Genomic DNA, 16382 nt, shown 5'->3' on the forward strand with positions numbered 1-16382 from the left:
TCCGGAGGCTTCCTGTCTCCTCTGTACTCTCTCTTCCAGTGATCTCATCAGATCTTGATTTTAATTATCATCTCCACATAGACAACTCCAAGATCTACGGCTCTACCCCGAGTTCTAGTCCCATATCACTAAATGACTCAAAGATGTTGAACTGTATGCCCTACAGAAATCTCAAAATTGACACATCTAAAAACTGAACTTTATGTCTTTGGTACCACCATTCCTGCTGTTTCCCAGGTTTGTAAGCTAGTATTATTCTACACTCACCTTTCCTCAGCTCACATATCTAATCGGTTAATACATTTCTCCATTTCTCATCTCCATAACATCTCTCGTCTCCACCTGCTCTCTGTATTCACACAGTCACAACCCTAGGCCTTGTCTTCATCAGTTCCTGTCTGGGTTGTTGCAAAGGCCCCTAATTGGCCTTCCTACACTAAGTCCCTTCTCCAATTCATCCTCCACATAGCCGAAGTGATTTTCCTAAAGAACAGGCCTGAACAAGTTATTTCGCTAACTTAATAAACTTCACTGGTTCCCTATTAACCCAAGATTAAATGTAAACTTCTCTACCAAATTTTCAAAGCACTTTACAACTTGAGCCCAACCTAAGCTTTGAGTCTCACTCTGTATGACTCTTCTCCTTCATGCCCTCCACAGTCTTATCAAATTGGACAGCTCTATATCCATCCTATTACTTTACAAGGGTTGTGCCCCATTGCCTGGAATGAATTACCTCCTCAACTACACTTCAAAGAATCTCTCACCTCTTCATGATGAAGCTCAAGTACTATCTTCTACACAAAGTCTTTCTTGACTCCCAAGAAAGGCTATTCCCTACTATAATTTCCATTACAGCAAGACAAAAAGGAGTCAGAATTCCTATATATAACCAATGCAGTAAGGAGCAATCCATGAGACTGGCTAAAAAGCAATATTTTAAATGAAAATGGGTTTAACCCCTATGTGGTTATACTAAAAACCATGAATCGATGTTTTCATCTGTACTAGCCGTGATACTGGGTATGTTAGGGTGTTTGATGCTATACAGATGAGCTTTAAATTGCAAACTTCAAACTTCTTCTTACCTCTACAAGATTCTTATGAGCATGCTCATAGGAGGGCAGGGCACCTTCCCCTATCAGCTCCGTATCAAACAGCTCTGTGACCAGGATGTTTGCATAGCACTGCATGTCACCATCTAGAAATCACAAGGGAAGACAAAAGACACAGGTTATTTACTGATCACAGGACTGTAAGCTCCCATTCCCAACAGCTCATGAGATCCCACCCCATCTGTGAAGTCACTGAGCTAAAAGAAAGTCAGAGCTAAAGACAGGTTGTTTATATGGTTCTGACATATTCCTAATGCCTATCAAACTATAACACACAAGTAAAAAAGGATCCTGCTTCTTCCTTGGATTCCTATAGAGGCTTAACTTTCCATTTATTAAAGGTTTTGTTTTCCCTAATATCAGTCTGTTATGGGAATAGGAATCAGAAGATCTTCCCTGCCCCTTGGCCCTTTGATAGGCTTAAGTGACTCTGAGAACCTTCCCTGATTTGAAAATATACTCTGCCCCCTTATAGGCTGAATGCGGTCACAGGGAGCCTGTGGCAGGAGGCTTGCTTTTCAGGAATGCCCATACTGTGTTCCTTTGTGATCGGGCAGTAGGTCAAGAAGGCTGTTACATTCTCTGAGCCAGGAGAAGGCTATATATACCCTGATGTGAGGTTTTGCTTTAGGAATCACTTTGGGAAGAGTTGTGTGATTTGGCCAGATGAGACGCTGGGCAGCCGTTGAGGCCCCCCGGCTTTGAAAACCCAGATGTTGGTGCTTCCCTCTCTGGTAACTAACTAGGTATGGAGGTCATGGTCAGACAGCTGGAAGCCCTGTCTGCTGATCTGTTTCTCTGTATGTATTTTTTTCTGTCTGCTTGTAACTTCTGTTTGTATTCTCTGAAGTTCAGGGTGCTGACTTTTTCCTCTGAACTAGGTAAATGATATTATGTTTGATTGATTAAAGTAAGATTGTTAACCCATTTTGAGTTGCTTTCCTTTAGAAAAAGCAACTAGAAAAGCAGATCTAAGAACCTGTGCTAGCAGCCATCCTGGGTATGTTAGGGTGCTTTCTGCTATACAGTCTTACATACAATAATGCTACAAATGCAAGGAATGCAAAGGAATAAAAATCCCTCTCCCTATCAGGAAGTTTTCAGAGGCCAGGCATAGATAGTCAGCATCCACATGGGTAAAGAAATAATGGAAAATGTACACTGCCTATGATGACATGCAGCTGTGACTGGCTAGCTCATGAACAAGCCTGTCTCAGTGCTACAGATGGACAATGAACACGTACCAAGATAATGCTAAAGATGAAACTGGGCTTTAGGGCATGTTCACGGATGGAGGTTGTGATAGTAATGGAATGTGGAGATCCCCCTGTGTTGGCTTGGTTTTCAAACTGATTGTGTTAAAACCCAGAGCTTGTTAATCCTTGAAAAGAAAATCCTGAACTGGGAGGAGCTGGTGACCTAGATTTGGAGAGACAAGAGAGAGGCAGAAGAACTTTTTGGAAGCAGCACCCTCGTGGAGGCTGAGAGAGAGACCGAGAGAATTGCTGGGGGCCACTTTGAATTGCCCTGGACTTTTGAGACCTGCCTCCTGAGCTGCCAAGGACTGAGGAGACATGGCTGTTTTGCTCGTACTTTGTCTGTCTGTTTTGATGTTGTTTTGCCAGATTTGTCCACTGGTGAAAGACAGTCCTTTTGTTGAAGAAGTCCTGGAACCTGGCTGTTGGCTAAGAGCTCCTGAGACTGTCCTGCATACAGAGAGTGAATACTGTCCACTGGTGAAGGACAGTGCTGTTGTTGCAGGGGTCTGGGAACCTTTCTGTTGGTTCAGAAGCCCTGAAGAAGGATTTTCTTGTTGTATGTTTACAGAAATCCTGGGAGAGGGTTTTGCTAATGTTTTCAGGGGTTCTAGGACTGTTCTACAGACAGAGGATGAATTAATGAAGAGACTGGCAATGTATCTTGTGGCCTTGCTAAGCCTTGTCTCCCCAGGAACTAAGATTGCTGAGAACTTGCCTAGTGTCAAGATGAAGAAAAGACCTTCATTTGGGTATTAAGTGCTGTGCTTAAACTTGATGTAACTCTGGGGTAGATTCAATTGTGATCCAGGGGTGGGGAACTTTTGACCTTTTTGTGTTCTATGGTTGAACAAATGAATGTACTTTACTTAGATTGGAAACTAATCTCCATTTGAGAAGAGGGGCTTTGTGGTGGACTAAATGAAGGTACAGCCTAGGGGTGGAGTAGTATTTAGAACTGGGACTTTGTAATTGATTGAATGAATGGAAGGTCCTGGGGTGGGGTAGTACTTGGAGATTATTTAATCACACTTAGTAAATGCCCGTATTTTGAATGATGTCATGTTTTGACCTTCTCTGTTCTTGGTTTGTCACTGAATAAAATGGAGAGCACCTATGCTGGTATTCTGAACCTTGGGAAGTTGCCTTTCCTTGGCATTACGTTACAGAGGTCCACAGGGTTGTCTGGAACACTACACTACCAGTTTCTACCAAAGGCCATCGAGTCAGCACCGAGAATCTTCTGTTGATGCTGCATCACCATGAACCATGAAACATGGCAAACTAAAACTGGAGGTGACCCAAAGGGCACTGGGGAAACACATGGTGCACAAAAACTGCAGCACATTACTAGTCATGACCTCCTAATGAGAAGTACTATAAAACACATTAACAAGGACACATATGCCCCAAAAAGGAAAGGAGCCAATTGTGCTGGAACAATGGAAAACAGCACATGAGCACCCCAATTGCTACAACAGTAGCCTCCAGAGATTAAAAGAACTGAAGGAAGACTCTGCATGTTGAATGAATACCCTAAGAAAGATTTAGAGGAAAGCACAGACAAAAATTATCAGAGGTATAAGGTAGTTTCAACCTGCACCAGGGGGATATCAAAACTGTATCACCATCAAAACTGACATTTATATTGGACTTTAAGGACTGCAAAGTACTTTCCATGTTATCTCATTTCCGATAAGGTAAGTACTGTGAGTACTATTATGCCCATTTTACAGATAAGGAGAGGTTAAATTACCTGTCCATGATCACAAAGCAAGGAAGTGTCTGAGGCTGGATTCAAATTCAGGTCTTCCTAACTTCTGGTACAAAGATTGGAATCACAATACTTCAGGTTTCAGTAGCTACTCTGTACAATGCATATCTGAACAAAAATTTCCCCCAACACACACAAAGGGAGGTGGTTGATGAAAGGATTGAACACAAAGTATGTTGCAAATCTTCATGTGTCACATAAATCTTAGTTATCATTATCCCTGTTAGCATTATTAATACTATCTGAAAAGTGCACGTCTAGCTTTTGCTTGAAGATTTCTTTAGACCAAGGCCCAGTTTGTCCCTGTGCTCCTAATTCTGCATCAAGTCTAATACCACTCCTAAAGCCTTCTCAGCCTTTCAAATACCTGAGGACCTCCCTCTAAGTCTCAACTCTCCAAGCTAAATATGCCACTTCCTTCAATGGGTCTTCTTGTCAAAAGGATTTAGGGCTTTTTATCATATGGATAACCTGGTCTGGGGCCTGTAGACAGCTTATCCATGTCCTTTCTGAAATGAGGCCCCCACAAGCAAACACAACACTGTGGTAGGAGTCTGATCAGAGTCTGATCAAAGAACCCCAGGACTGCCCTCTCCTAAGGGCCCATTAACCTTCCTGGCTGCCATATTAGAGAACTGACCCAGCTTATAGCCAAGGAAAATCCCCACAAGTTTTACAGACCAACCCAGTTTCCCATCTTTGATACAACAAAGAAGGGATGAAATGCAGGGAAAGGTGACTATGAAAAAGGCTGAACTGCATGGATACCACTGTCTTTAGAATCCTTCCTATCAATAGCTTGTTCCTTCCATGGCTTTTGTGCATTCTAGGTGCAAACCAGCATGAAAACCTGGCTGTGCTTATTCATTTTCACACAGCCAAAGCTATGAGAAAAGCAGATCCTGATGACCACTCTATTGGGGGCCATGGAACATGCCTATGGGGCACTGTCCTTGACCACAAGGAGCTTCTATTCTATATGGAAAGACAATATGCAATCTGATTGCTTATTTAAATAGGCATAAAAGCAATATATTATACTGCCAAATTAGCAAAACAGACAATAAGCATTTGCAAGAGGGAGACTTTGGGCTAAGGCACAGTTAGGGAGGCTTCATGGAGGAAGCAGGAAGAGACCCAGGACTTCAGGACAGAATTTTAAAATGGCAAAGAGAAGATCAATGTGCCGGGAGGATGTACGACAATAAGAAATAACACAAACCCTGGGCAAGGGGATTTAACCTCTCAACCTCGGTTTACTCATCTGTGACACGGAGATAATAGTACCTAACTCACAAAGTTGAAGGGCCTACCTCACAGGGACTGAAGAAGCAGAAAAAGGGGGAGAGTCTAGACTTTATCCTATCTATGGCAATGAAGCATCAATTACTATTCTGGAGCAGGTGCTGACAAGAAGAGTGTTTTAGGAAGAGGACTCTGACGTTTGGCACATAATAGGAGTTTATAAATGCTTGTATAAAAGGAGTTTAATAAATATAACAGTCAGACTGACCCAAAGGACATGAAGACGAAAAGGAGGAAAACCAGTCAGTCTCTCGCAAATTCATGCACAAGATAATGAGAGCCTAAACTGGGTTAACAGTAGTGAGATTATAAAGGAAGGAAATGATGCAAGACGCATCCTAAAGGAAGAGTGAATGGGCAGGGATCAAAAGTGGAAGCCTCGAGAGAGCAGAGAAGGAAGACCACACAAGTGTATAAACGGAAGGGGGGTTAGAGAGCATCAGACCCCACCCTCTCCTGAGGAAGCGGAGCACCACAGGGGAAGACAAGATGCATACAAGATGATACCAATAAGAGCATAGCAAAGCTGGGATTGGAATTCAGGTGCAATGGTCACTCTACCAAGCCACAGTGCATCAAGAATGCCCTACAAAGCAAAGCAACAGAGCCCAGGCTCAAAATGAGCTCTTCTAGTGGCCAGGCGCCAGTGGCTCCCGTGCCTGAGAAATGACCAGCTCTGCCCATCTCCATTTACACTCTTCCATTAGTTACCACTGTGCCCCTGCTGCCCTGCCTGGTTCCCACTCAAGGAACATGGTAACTCTCCCAGGTTAAACTCATCCCCTCTAATATCATCACCCTGCTGCTGACTCATCACCACCACAGGCTCTATCTAGCTTAGTCTCCTCTCCCCTCTGACTGGACTGCCGGGATGAAGGGAGGATGTACCAAACTCCTCCCAAGGCCATCCTTTAGAAAGGGCAGAACCTGGGCTCAGTTCTCTCTCTGCACCTGTGCCCTTGCCTGGTTTCCACTCCACAGAACAAGATTCCAGGCCAGGAATCCCTTAGTGTTCCATTCCCCACCAACACATTTTCCTGTCTCCTTTTGTGTGCTATCTCCTGTTAGACTGTAAGCTCCTTGAGGGCAAGAATTGCCTTTCTTTTTATTAACTGTATTCCAGCACTTAGCACAGTGCCTGGCAAATAATAGGTGCTTAGTAAACGTTTACTGGATTGGTGCAGTATCTACCATTTGTGCCACGAATACAGGCATCGTCTGTCCATGTAGAAGATGTAGTCTCAGGCTATGAATATTCCTGAGAGTAAGAGTTTTGTGTAAAAACTCAAATGATAAATTCAATTGCTGATCAACATGATGAATTTAAAGTACTGAATAAATGCCTAGAAACCAACAATTTCTGTAACCAAGAAAAGAAAAACCTATGAAGAGAAATAAATCTCCATTTTCCCATTCCCTACTATTAATATTTTTTCTAAATGAGTAATTGCTAACCAGTCTTATTACCTTCAGCATTATAGCTAAGATGCCACCCTAAAAATGGTGTGACAAATTTTCCAATTTCCCAGGAAGCTCCTGGGCAACAGCTCCCAACACTTCAGCCCTTTCTACCACACTGCTTCTCACTTCTCCAGTCTCTCCCTATCTACCGGCTCCTTTCTCCTGCCATCAAGCATTCCCAGGACTCACTCATTTAAAAACCTTACCATGAGCTGCTCAAGTTACTGTTTTTTTCCCTATCACCCTGGCCCCTCCCTTTCACTGCCAAATTCCTAGAAAAAGCCTCCACTCACTGCCTCCATTTCCTCTCAGCCTCTTGAAGTCTGGATCCTGAACTTGAATGATTTAAATTGCTCTCTCTAAGGTTATCCCTAGCCCATTAGTTGCTAAATCTAATGAATGGCCTATGCTCAGTCCTCACCCTGCCTACCCTCTCTGTAGCCTTTCACAGGACTGACCCCTGCCCTTGCTCCTGGGTACTCTCTCCTCCCTGAGCTGCTGTAACACTTTTATTGCCAGATTTTCCTTCTCTCTGACCTTCTCATTCTCTTCTGCTGGATCATTCATTTCTGGACTCCTACCCTGAAACTCTGACTTACTTAGACCGTCTTCTTTTCTCTTGTTATATCCTCTCTCTTGGCTATCTCAGCAACTCCCATGGGCTCATTATTTTATGCAGCTCATTTCAACATACAGACAGACATGTAATAAATAAAACACATACACATGCCATTCTATCACCACATTAAAATATAATTGGGAAATAGTTAACAAAATAAATAAAAATACAATACAACACAGATAATATTCACATGGAGTTTTCTAAGGCAATAGGAGCCTGTGGGGATCTTTAAGTATATCTGTCTAAATTTGATTCCACTACTCTAAGGCATCTCAAACTCAATATATGAAAAACGGAACTTATTTATCTTTTCCCCCACCCACCAAACCCATCTGCCCTCTCCCAAATTCCCTGTTTGTTGAAAATACCATCACCCTTCCAGGTTCCCAGCTTTATAATCTCAGTGTCATCTATTATTCTTTCCTTTCCCTCATCTCCCATATTTAATCACCTGCTAAATCTTGTTGATTCTATTTCCTAATACCCTGTACTTTGTACTTCCCTGAGTGATCTTAACAGAATTCACTGTACTATCTTCTAACATAAACATTTCTTCCTACTGTGCCCTCCAGAGGACAGGTTACTTTAAAAGAATCACAAGCTCAGGGTAGTATATTAAAAAGATAATCTTAAACATCTAGATGTTTAAACATCTAAATTTGGAAACCATTCTGGGGAGCTCATGACATCATATTTTGCTGTGGGATGTCTGCTATTATTTATATTTGGTGAGGCTACCAATACTATGTAAACATACTGCTCTGATCATTGGTTGGGTATACATCTGCCTAAAACTGGAAAGCAAAAAGATGCGTGGAAATGATATTATTTTAGATCTTGAGCCTTTCAGGGCTAACCAATATCAAACCAATAATTACAAGCACACACTTGCAGCCTCTCTCCAGTCATGAGTTATTAGGCAGAGATAACTCATCTGTTATCTTAAACAGAACTTAAAACAAAGAAGCAATATAAGATTGAATCATGTTACACCTTCCTTCCTGCCTTGAATGCAGGAGTGAGCCTTCTCCTTATCACGGATAACTTTTCTACATATTGACAAGATCCCCAATTTCCATCAGTGATCTCCACTCTTTCTTGCCTTTAGTATTATTTTATTTAATTCTAGCTAATTAAAAAAGTATCAGAATTAGCTATATACTTATTTTAATAATTACCATCCCCAAAAATCTGTCCTCCCTTTCATGTGTGCATTTCCCTAGAGAAAGGAAGGCAAAGGGGGAGTATGGCAGTTTTCTTCAAGTACTTGAAGGTATATCATGTGGAGAGACCAGGGATTACACTTCTTTTGGCCCCAAAGGAAGAGAACTAGGGGCAAAGGGAGAAGTTATAGATAGGGAGGCAAGATTTTAAACCAATATAGAATGAAATTTCTTATAAATTAAAACTATCTAATAATGAAATGAAAAGTCTTCATGCAAAGGTTGGAATGACCACTTGTCAGGGATTCATGATGTGGTTAGGTTAGTAGATAACTTCTAAATTACTTCTAAGATTCCATAATTTCTAAGTTTTGACATTACACCTTCCTCACATACACATAAGCAAGTAAGACATTTGAGAAAGGACTCCACGACCCTTACCTGGCCCCACACTGACTTCAGTAGAATGTTTATTAATGATCTTAATCTTATCACTAAAGCCATTTTTCTCTACAATCTTCACAGCAGCATCAGCCATAGGTTTGAAAACCTGAAATAAGGAGACAAAATCAAAGCTGAAATGAGAGATTACTAGTATACTGTTGCAACAACTGAAACTGCCTCTTAATGATCCTTGGATTTGAATTTGGGGAGCTAAAGATAAGGACGTCATAGAATTAATTTATTTCTCTGATTCAAGAGTATACCCGTGTTTCCATTTTTTATTACACAAATACAAAAATTTGTTTTAGACTTATCTTAACCAAATAAGTAAGAATTCAACTGTCTCATTTAAAATATAATTTCTTTTGTAGAAATTCATACCCAGAGTTGTAGAAAAAATGAGACTATGCATTGTGAGGAGCTCAATGATCTTCAGGGAAAAGATGGAATATAAAGTGTTACTATATCAGCACTAGTATTTGTAAATGTAATAAAAATTATAGTAAACTAACACTGACAAGTTAAGTAAAATCCAGTTTCAAAGAGAAAGGTGAGTTAATCTTAACAGGATGATGCTTGAAATTAACTTGAATGTTGCAAACAAGGCAAATATCCCATGATCCCCAAGTCCATCTGAGAATAAAGGCAATGATTACATTAAACTTCTGTGTCTATTTTGAGGAGCTGGTTGTATCACTATGACCAGCTATCAAGAAAGAATGCACCAGGGGAAGTGAGGTACCAAGAAAAGCATGTGGTGCATTGGAGTTATTAGGCCTCGCTGACTATGGCTAAGGGCTCTCAGTGTGAGTACCTACCTGTATTTGGCAGCAAAGGTCTCTCCAGAATCCATGCTGGGGAGAAGGCTGGGAGTGAGAATTATAAGCCCCACAAAATGTATTACAGGATGTTGTGTACAGTCAACCAAGGCCTCAGGAACCCCAAAACTGAGGTGGGATGCTGTAGTTCTCCAAATTCATGTCCAAACTGGAGGCAGCAACTCCAAAAATGGATTCTCAGACTTTCTCTTTTTTTCACATAGGAAAAGTCCCCCCTGACATGTGTTCAGATTACTTCTCCATTTACAAGGCTGCCTAGATGGTGACTGGCTGCCTTCAGTGCCATGCTCTGGAGTCTCTGAGCACAGTTACTGGCTGAGGGGATTCAAAGCATGAGAGTGAAATATTCTAATTCACACCAAGTGGGATGACAAAAGAGATACAGAACGTCTTAGCTACACTTCTAGGTTCTAGAATTCCATCTGAGTTCAGATGGACACTTTATCTATAAACTTATTATTGGGGGAAAAAGAGGAGACCTTCACAGTTGATTTTAAGAGTAAAAGAAAAAGAAAAAAACAACAACAAAATACAAATAATGCAAAGTACCTGCCAGGTGTTCTGGGCATAACTCTGCTCACAGAGTCATCTCTTCAGTTATCGGGCAAGTGCCAAGAAGAAAGGCCTTGGGTTATGCTCTCAAGTAAGAGGTCAAAAGCCTTACAGAAGGGCTTATCATCCTTTTTCTTCCTAGGATTCTATCTGGGAAATTCTATCTCAGACTCCACAGGAAAAGGGGAAGAAATTTCTAATACACAAAGATCCTCATGAAGGAACAAAGACCTTCTTTATGTCTCTATCTATGGATGATGCATATGTATATGTATACATATATAATCATATATACACAGACATATATTCTACAACAAGCAATGGTGTTTCATGTGTACTACTCAGAGTGAGGAAAGAGAGTACCTGAAATTACCAAATGCTAAGAAGCAAAATGATAACCTTATACAACAAAAAGAGGGGTCAGAGGAACCAAAAGTCAAACACCAAAAAATAAATCACGGTGATCCCAAAGTAGCAAGCCCTCCAATAGCAGTGCAAGCAGTGCAACAGGGCTTCAGCACAAGAAGGCCAAAGTTCAAGTCCTATTTCCAACATATTTGTTATGTGATGACAGTGGGCAAGTACCTCACATTGCTGGGCCTCAGCTTCCTCATCTGTAAAATGAGGATGAAATGCATAGAACCTACCTCACAGTATTGTTACAAAGCACTTTGTAAATTATAATGCATTGTGAAAACAAAGGTTAGAAATACTTTTTAAATGTGGCCAGTTTTCTCACCTATAAAATGCGTCTAATGCATGTCCTGCTTGTCTCATTTGATGCTGTAATAATAACAGTAGCTGGCAAGTAAACAATTCTTGTTAAAGGCCCCTAAGATGCCTAATACAGTATCTCACTGGTTCCTTGCAGTGCCCCTGTGGGGCATGCTATCCAGGTACGATTATCTCCACTTTACAGAGGAAGATGCTGAATTTGGACAGGTAAAATAACCTGACTATGAGCACACAGTGTGGGGTCAAGGATCTGAACCCAGGCTGCTAATTCCCAACTCCCAAATCTTTTCACATCACATGACACTTGTAAAAAACAAATGACATAATCTAAGATGAGTCAGTAAATAAACATTTATTAAGCACCTACTGTGTGCTAGGCACCATGCTAAGCACTGAGGAGACAAAGAAAGGCAAAAAACAAACAGATCCAGCTCTAAAGAACCTCTTGGTCTATGGGGATGTATTTTATACAGAATAAAATTCTACACAAATCTAAAAAAAAAGCTACTGTCAAATATGGCAAAGCAAAGAGCTGAAAATGAATGGTTTTTGTTCTGGTTTTTTTCCTAAAACCAAATGTGTTTCATCAATAACTAAAGAAAAACACTATAAAAAATTGGGAGAAATTAAATTTTAAACTACAGCATTAGTCTTTGCCAGTTTATTTTTTCAAAAGTCTAAAAGCATTTGTGCTGTTCAAAAATGCTGATTATTTTAACTGGCATTTGTTAAGCAGCTACAGTACCAGGCACTGTGCCAAACTAGGGGTACAAAGAAAGGCAGAAGGCAGACCTCGCTCTCAAGGAGGTCACGGTCCTATGGGGAGACAACATGGAGACAACTCTTTCCAAATAAGCTACAGACAGGATAAAGTGGGGACAGTCTTAGGGGAAGAACCCAGCATTACGGGGGATTGGAAAGGGTTCTTGTAGAAGGGAGGAATCTGAAAGCTCAAGGAAGTCAAGGAAGCCAGGAGGATGGGTGAGGAGGGAGTGAATTCCAGGCTCAGGGTCGGGAGATGATCCCATGACAGAAACAGTAAACATGCTATGTAGCAGAAAGAGGCCCAGAGTCCGATGCCCTTCCTACTACCCCTGTGTGTCCTTGGACAAGTGACTCACCTAAGTCCTAAACACTGGCCATACCACCTCCCAAAGAGGAGCACACACACATGGGTAAGTGAGGCTCACCTCAATGGCGTAGCAGAAATCAGCCCCAGCGCTAACTGCCATCATTGACAGAAGTCCGGTGCCCGTTCCAATGTCCAGAACTATCGCCAGCTCTCCTCTTTCTTTCACCCTCCTCACAGCAGCCCGGATGCCCTGATAATATTTCACATTCTAAGAAAAAAAAGAGAGAGTCATTATTTCAAGTAACATGGTCTTCAAATGACTATAATCCAGTTTTACTTATCTCAGTAAGAATATTCCTGATGTCCAAATCAGGGTAAGGAGGAGAACACGTGCTTTGAGGATATAACAGGTAAGCTCCAAACCCCAAAGGATCCTACCATCTTATCCAGAGTCCCCCATCCTCAATTTCTCAAGCCTCTCCATCTCTGAGAATCCCTTGGCACAATGCAAACAAAGAATGGGGGTGGGGCAGACAAGAAACAACTGAGGCAACTTCCTAGCTCTACCAGACAACTAGAGCACCCAGGCCTGAGCCCAACCATCACAGGCCCCAACCAGCCAGAGCCTGGGAGCTTACAGACCTCAGCAAAGGCAGCAAGGCTCTCAGCCCTCTGTGCCCCCAAGAGCCCACTGCCAGGGTGAGAGAGAGGCCAGCCCCTACCTGGGAAGGCAGCTCTGAGGGCTATGGAACCACAGAATCTCAGAAGACAGGACCTCAGTGGCCACCTTCAGCAGCTACTTGTGGTGACACAGGTAAGCCATAAGAAAGCCAAGGGGCTCAGATCCTTCTGAGTCTATCACTGTGGTTTAGAAAACAATGAAGAGGATCCAAGTCCAGTCCAAGTCCTGCCCTATAGAAAATATCTCTTTCTCCCTTCCCCCCAACAGCTGAGAAAACTCCCTGTCCTTCCCATCCTGGCTTCAAGTTAAAGAATATCAAAAACTGGTGGAGGAGAGGCAGCACCTCAGCCACATGGCTTACAACAGTCCTGCAAAACGTGCGGCCACCAAAGGATCTGGGGGAACTTTTTTATTTTTTTTAGGGAATTTTAGGGAAACTGTAGAGGAAAACATCCTTTACATCTTTCACAGGCTGACCAAAATCCTATGGCATGCCCATGGACTGTAAGCAGCCTGTGGCCTGCAGGTTGTACAGGCCTGTCTTACAACACTGTCCTCTAAACAACTTTAAGATGACTGCTCAAATTTTGGAACAGCAGGGTCAACAAAAAGTGAGAAATTTTTCCAGCCTAAGACAACTCAGGAGTCAGCCAAATAGGTCAATGACACCCAGGTGGGGACCATCCAAGAGCAGAAATGGTGGCAGGCAGCACCAGCACCAGTACCAGTACCAGCAACAGGCCTTGGAGACGACTTCAGCAACAGCAGCTTCAGGAGCTCTCATCCCAGAGACAGTGGCAAGAGGGTCAGACAACTGGTCAAAAAGAGATTACAGGGAACGCCGTGCTGGCACTGAATGGAACTCTATTGCCCATAGGCAGTTCTGGTCATAGTCCCAGGGGAGGAGAGCAGTACTTATGGTTGGTCACAAAGGAGCAGGTCCCCTCTTTGCAGTTTCAAGACAGACAGCAGCACTAGTGCTTGCAGCTACAGGAAAAAAGGAGACCTTGTCACAGTTCCAGGGCCAAGAGGAACACCAGCTCTTTGTGGAGAGCAAGGATCTTCCCGGGTAAGGTCCAGAGCACAGACCATGAAAGCAATGACCACACCTCTCTCTGGATCACACCACCTTGGAAACAAAAAACTTGCAGACCTCCAGAACTAGCTATGACAGCAGCATGAAAAAGCCTGAAGCTGCTCACCCTCAGATGAGCAGAGCCCAACATTATTAACATAATGGTCAAAGCCAAGAAACAAATTGGAAAAATGAACAAACAACAAAAAAAAAAAAGAACTTGGATCGTAAAAATCTACTATGGTGGCAGGGAAGTCCAAGACAACAATATGAAAATAGCTACAACAAAAACCTTAAAGAAAAATGTCAACTGGACCCAAGTCCAACAAGAACTCCTAAAAGAAGCCAGAGCCAAGATGGCAGAGTGAAAACAGGAACTCTGCTGGGCTCTGGTTCAAACCACCTCCAATACCTGTAAAATATGACTCTAAACAAATTTTGGAGCTACAGAACCCACAAAGTGACAGAGGGAAACAAATCTCCCACTGAAGGCAGCCTGGCAGGCCAGCAGGAAGGGTCTATTGCACCGAGATAGCATGCAAGCGCAGTTTCACATGAGCCACAGTTCTGACCCCTGGGTGGCCCTGACCAGTGGTATTGAACAGCCAGAGAAGACTTCAGGAGAGTGAATCACCAGCAACTATTGCGGTTTCCAGACTTCTTAACCCATAAACACCAAAGATAAAGTAAAAGGTCAGTGGGGAACTCTGTTGGAACCTGGGGATGGATGAGCATGGTCTGGCCCCTGCCCCTCCCGGGCAAGGAGCAGAGGAGGTGCAGAGGCTGTAGCTACTGCCACATGGCTGCCTTCAGAGCTCCTGGCCTGCAGATCAAAGGTGGACCAAGCGACCATTCAGAGGGTAATCGCTCTTGCTTTGACCTACTTGGTTCTGGATCTGGGTCTTGGGTGGTGGTCCTGGGGTGTGTGGCAGTGTGCCAGAGCCTGGGGTGTCTCTAGAGAGAGTGCCCTTCTCAGACCTCTGACAACATTTGCAAAAACCCCAGCATTTTTGGGACATAGCTTGCTCCACTCTAGAAGCAGAGTTCTACCATGGCAAAGAACTCAAAAGTCAAGTAATTGACTGGCAAGATGAGCAAGCAGAGGAAGCAAAATCAAACTATAGAATCCTTTTTTGGAGACAAAAAGCACCAAAACATGGAACCAGAAATCAACAAAGTCAAAATTCCTGCATCAAAAGCTTCCAAGAAAAATATGAGCTGTTTACAGGCCATGGAAGAGCTCAAGAAAGATTTTGAAAATCAGGTAAGAGAAGTGGAGGAAAAATTGGGAAGAGAAATGAGAATGATGCAAGAAAATCATGAAAAGCGAGGGGCATGCCGGGAAGCAACGGCGCTGCGCACAGAGGCAGGCCAGGCGCAGCACACAGGGCAGGCCGGGAGGAGGCCTGACCAACAAGGGGGGCAAGTCGTCCCACCAACCACAAGGGCCACTACCAGGCCTTTCACCAAAGGGCTGGGACTGGAAAGAGCAAGGTAAGAACCAAATGCAGGGCCCCTGTCCAGGACATCAAATACTCCTGGGACTGCCACTCCATAGCCCAGAAATTTTTTTTAAAAAGCCCCTATCAGAACCTCCAAGGACCAGGATGGCAGAGTGAACACCGTCTGCTCCAACCCACCCCCCCCCACCCTGAAAACATAGTAACTATTTCCCCAGGGCAAAACCCTCAACAGTGAAGGCTTGGGAACCCTAGAGGAAGGCATGGCTAGGGTACTCCCTCAAAATGGGTAGAAAGCAGACTACAAAGACTTTGGAGTCCTACTATCCTCAGAGGGAGGAACCAAACTCAGAGGGAGACAATGTGGACTCCACACCCACAGCTAAAACATCAACAGAGAATGGTCCCAAGCACAGAAAGCTCTCCTAGATGAGCTGAAAAGGAACTTTGAAAATCAAATGAGAGAGACAGAAGACAACATGAATAATTCTTTTAAAATCAAAATTGGAGAATTAGAAAAACATTATAATGAAGAAAACAGCTCCTTAAAAAGAAAAGTGTTTGATATAGAAAAGGAGCTCCAAAAACTAACCAAGGAAAATGATTTGCTAAAAACCAGAACCAACCAAATTGAAACAAATAACTCTATGAGGAACCAAGAATTAGTCAAACAAAACAACAAGAATGAAAAATTAGAAAAAGAGGTAAAATATCTCAATGGGAAAATAACTGACTTGGAAAACAGATCCAGAAGAGATAACCTGAGAATCATAGGCCTACCAGAAAATCATGATGAAAAAATGAGCCTAGATAACTCCAAGAGCTCA

At 42.7% G+C, this 16382-nt stretch overlaps 1 protein-coding gene across 9 annotated transcripts in view; it reads right to left on the reverse strand.

Annotated features, from left to right (window-relative positions):
* PRMT7 (protein arginine methyltransferase 7) overlaps positions 1-16382 on the reverse strand; it is a 75410-nt gene that overhangs the window by 29265 nt on the left and 29763 nt on the right. For all 9 annotated transcript variants that reach the window (XM_069085670.1, XM_069085677.1, XM_069085669.1 and 6 more), the window contains 3 exons: positions 12457-12606; positions 9138-9246; positions 1089-1201 (listed from right to left, as the gene is read on the reverse strand). In XM_069085670.1, the coding sequence (XP_068941771.1) occupies positions 1089-1201; positions 9138-9246; positions 12457-12606 (372 nt within the window). The remainder of the gene's footprint in view (positions 1-1088; positions 1202-9137; positions 9247-12456; positions 12607-16382) is intronic.

This window comes from Petaurus breviceps, unplaced genomic scaffold (genome assembly GCF_028583685.1).
Source record: "Petaurus breviceps papuanus isolate PSGF00001 unplaced genomic scaffold, PetGlider_PUasm1.0 176, whole genome shotgun sequence".
NCBI lineage: Eukaryota > Metazoa > Chordata > Mammalia > Diprotodontia > Petauridae > Petaurus > Petaurus breviceps.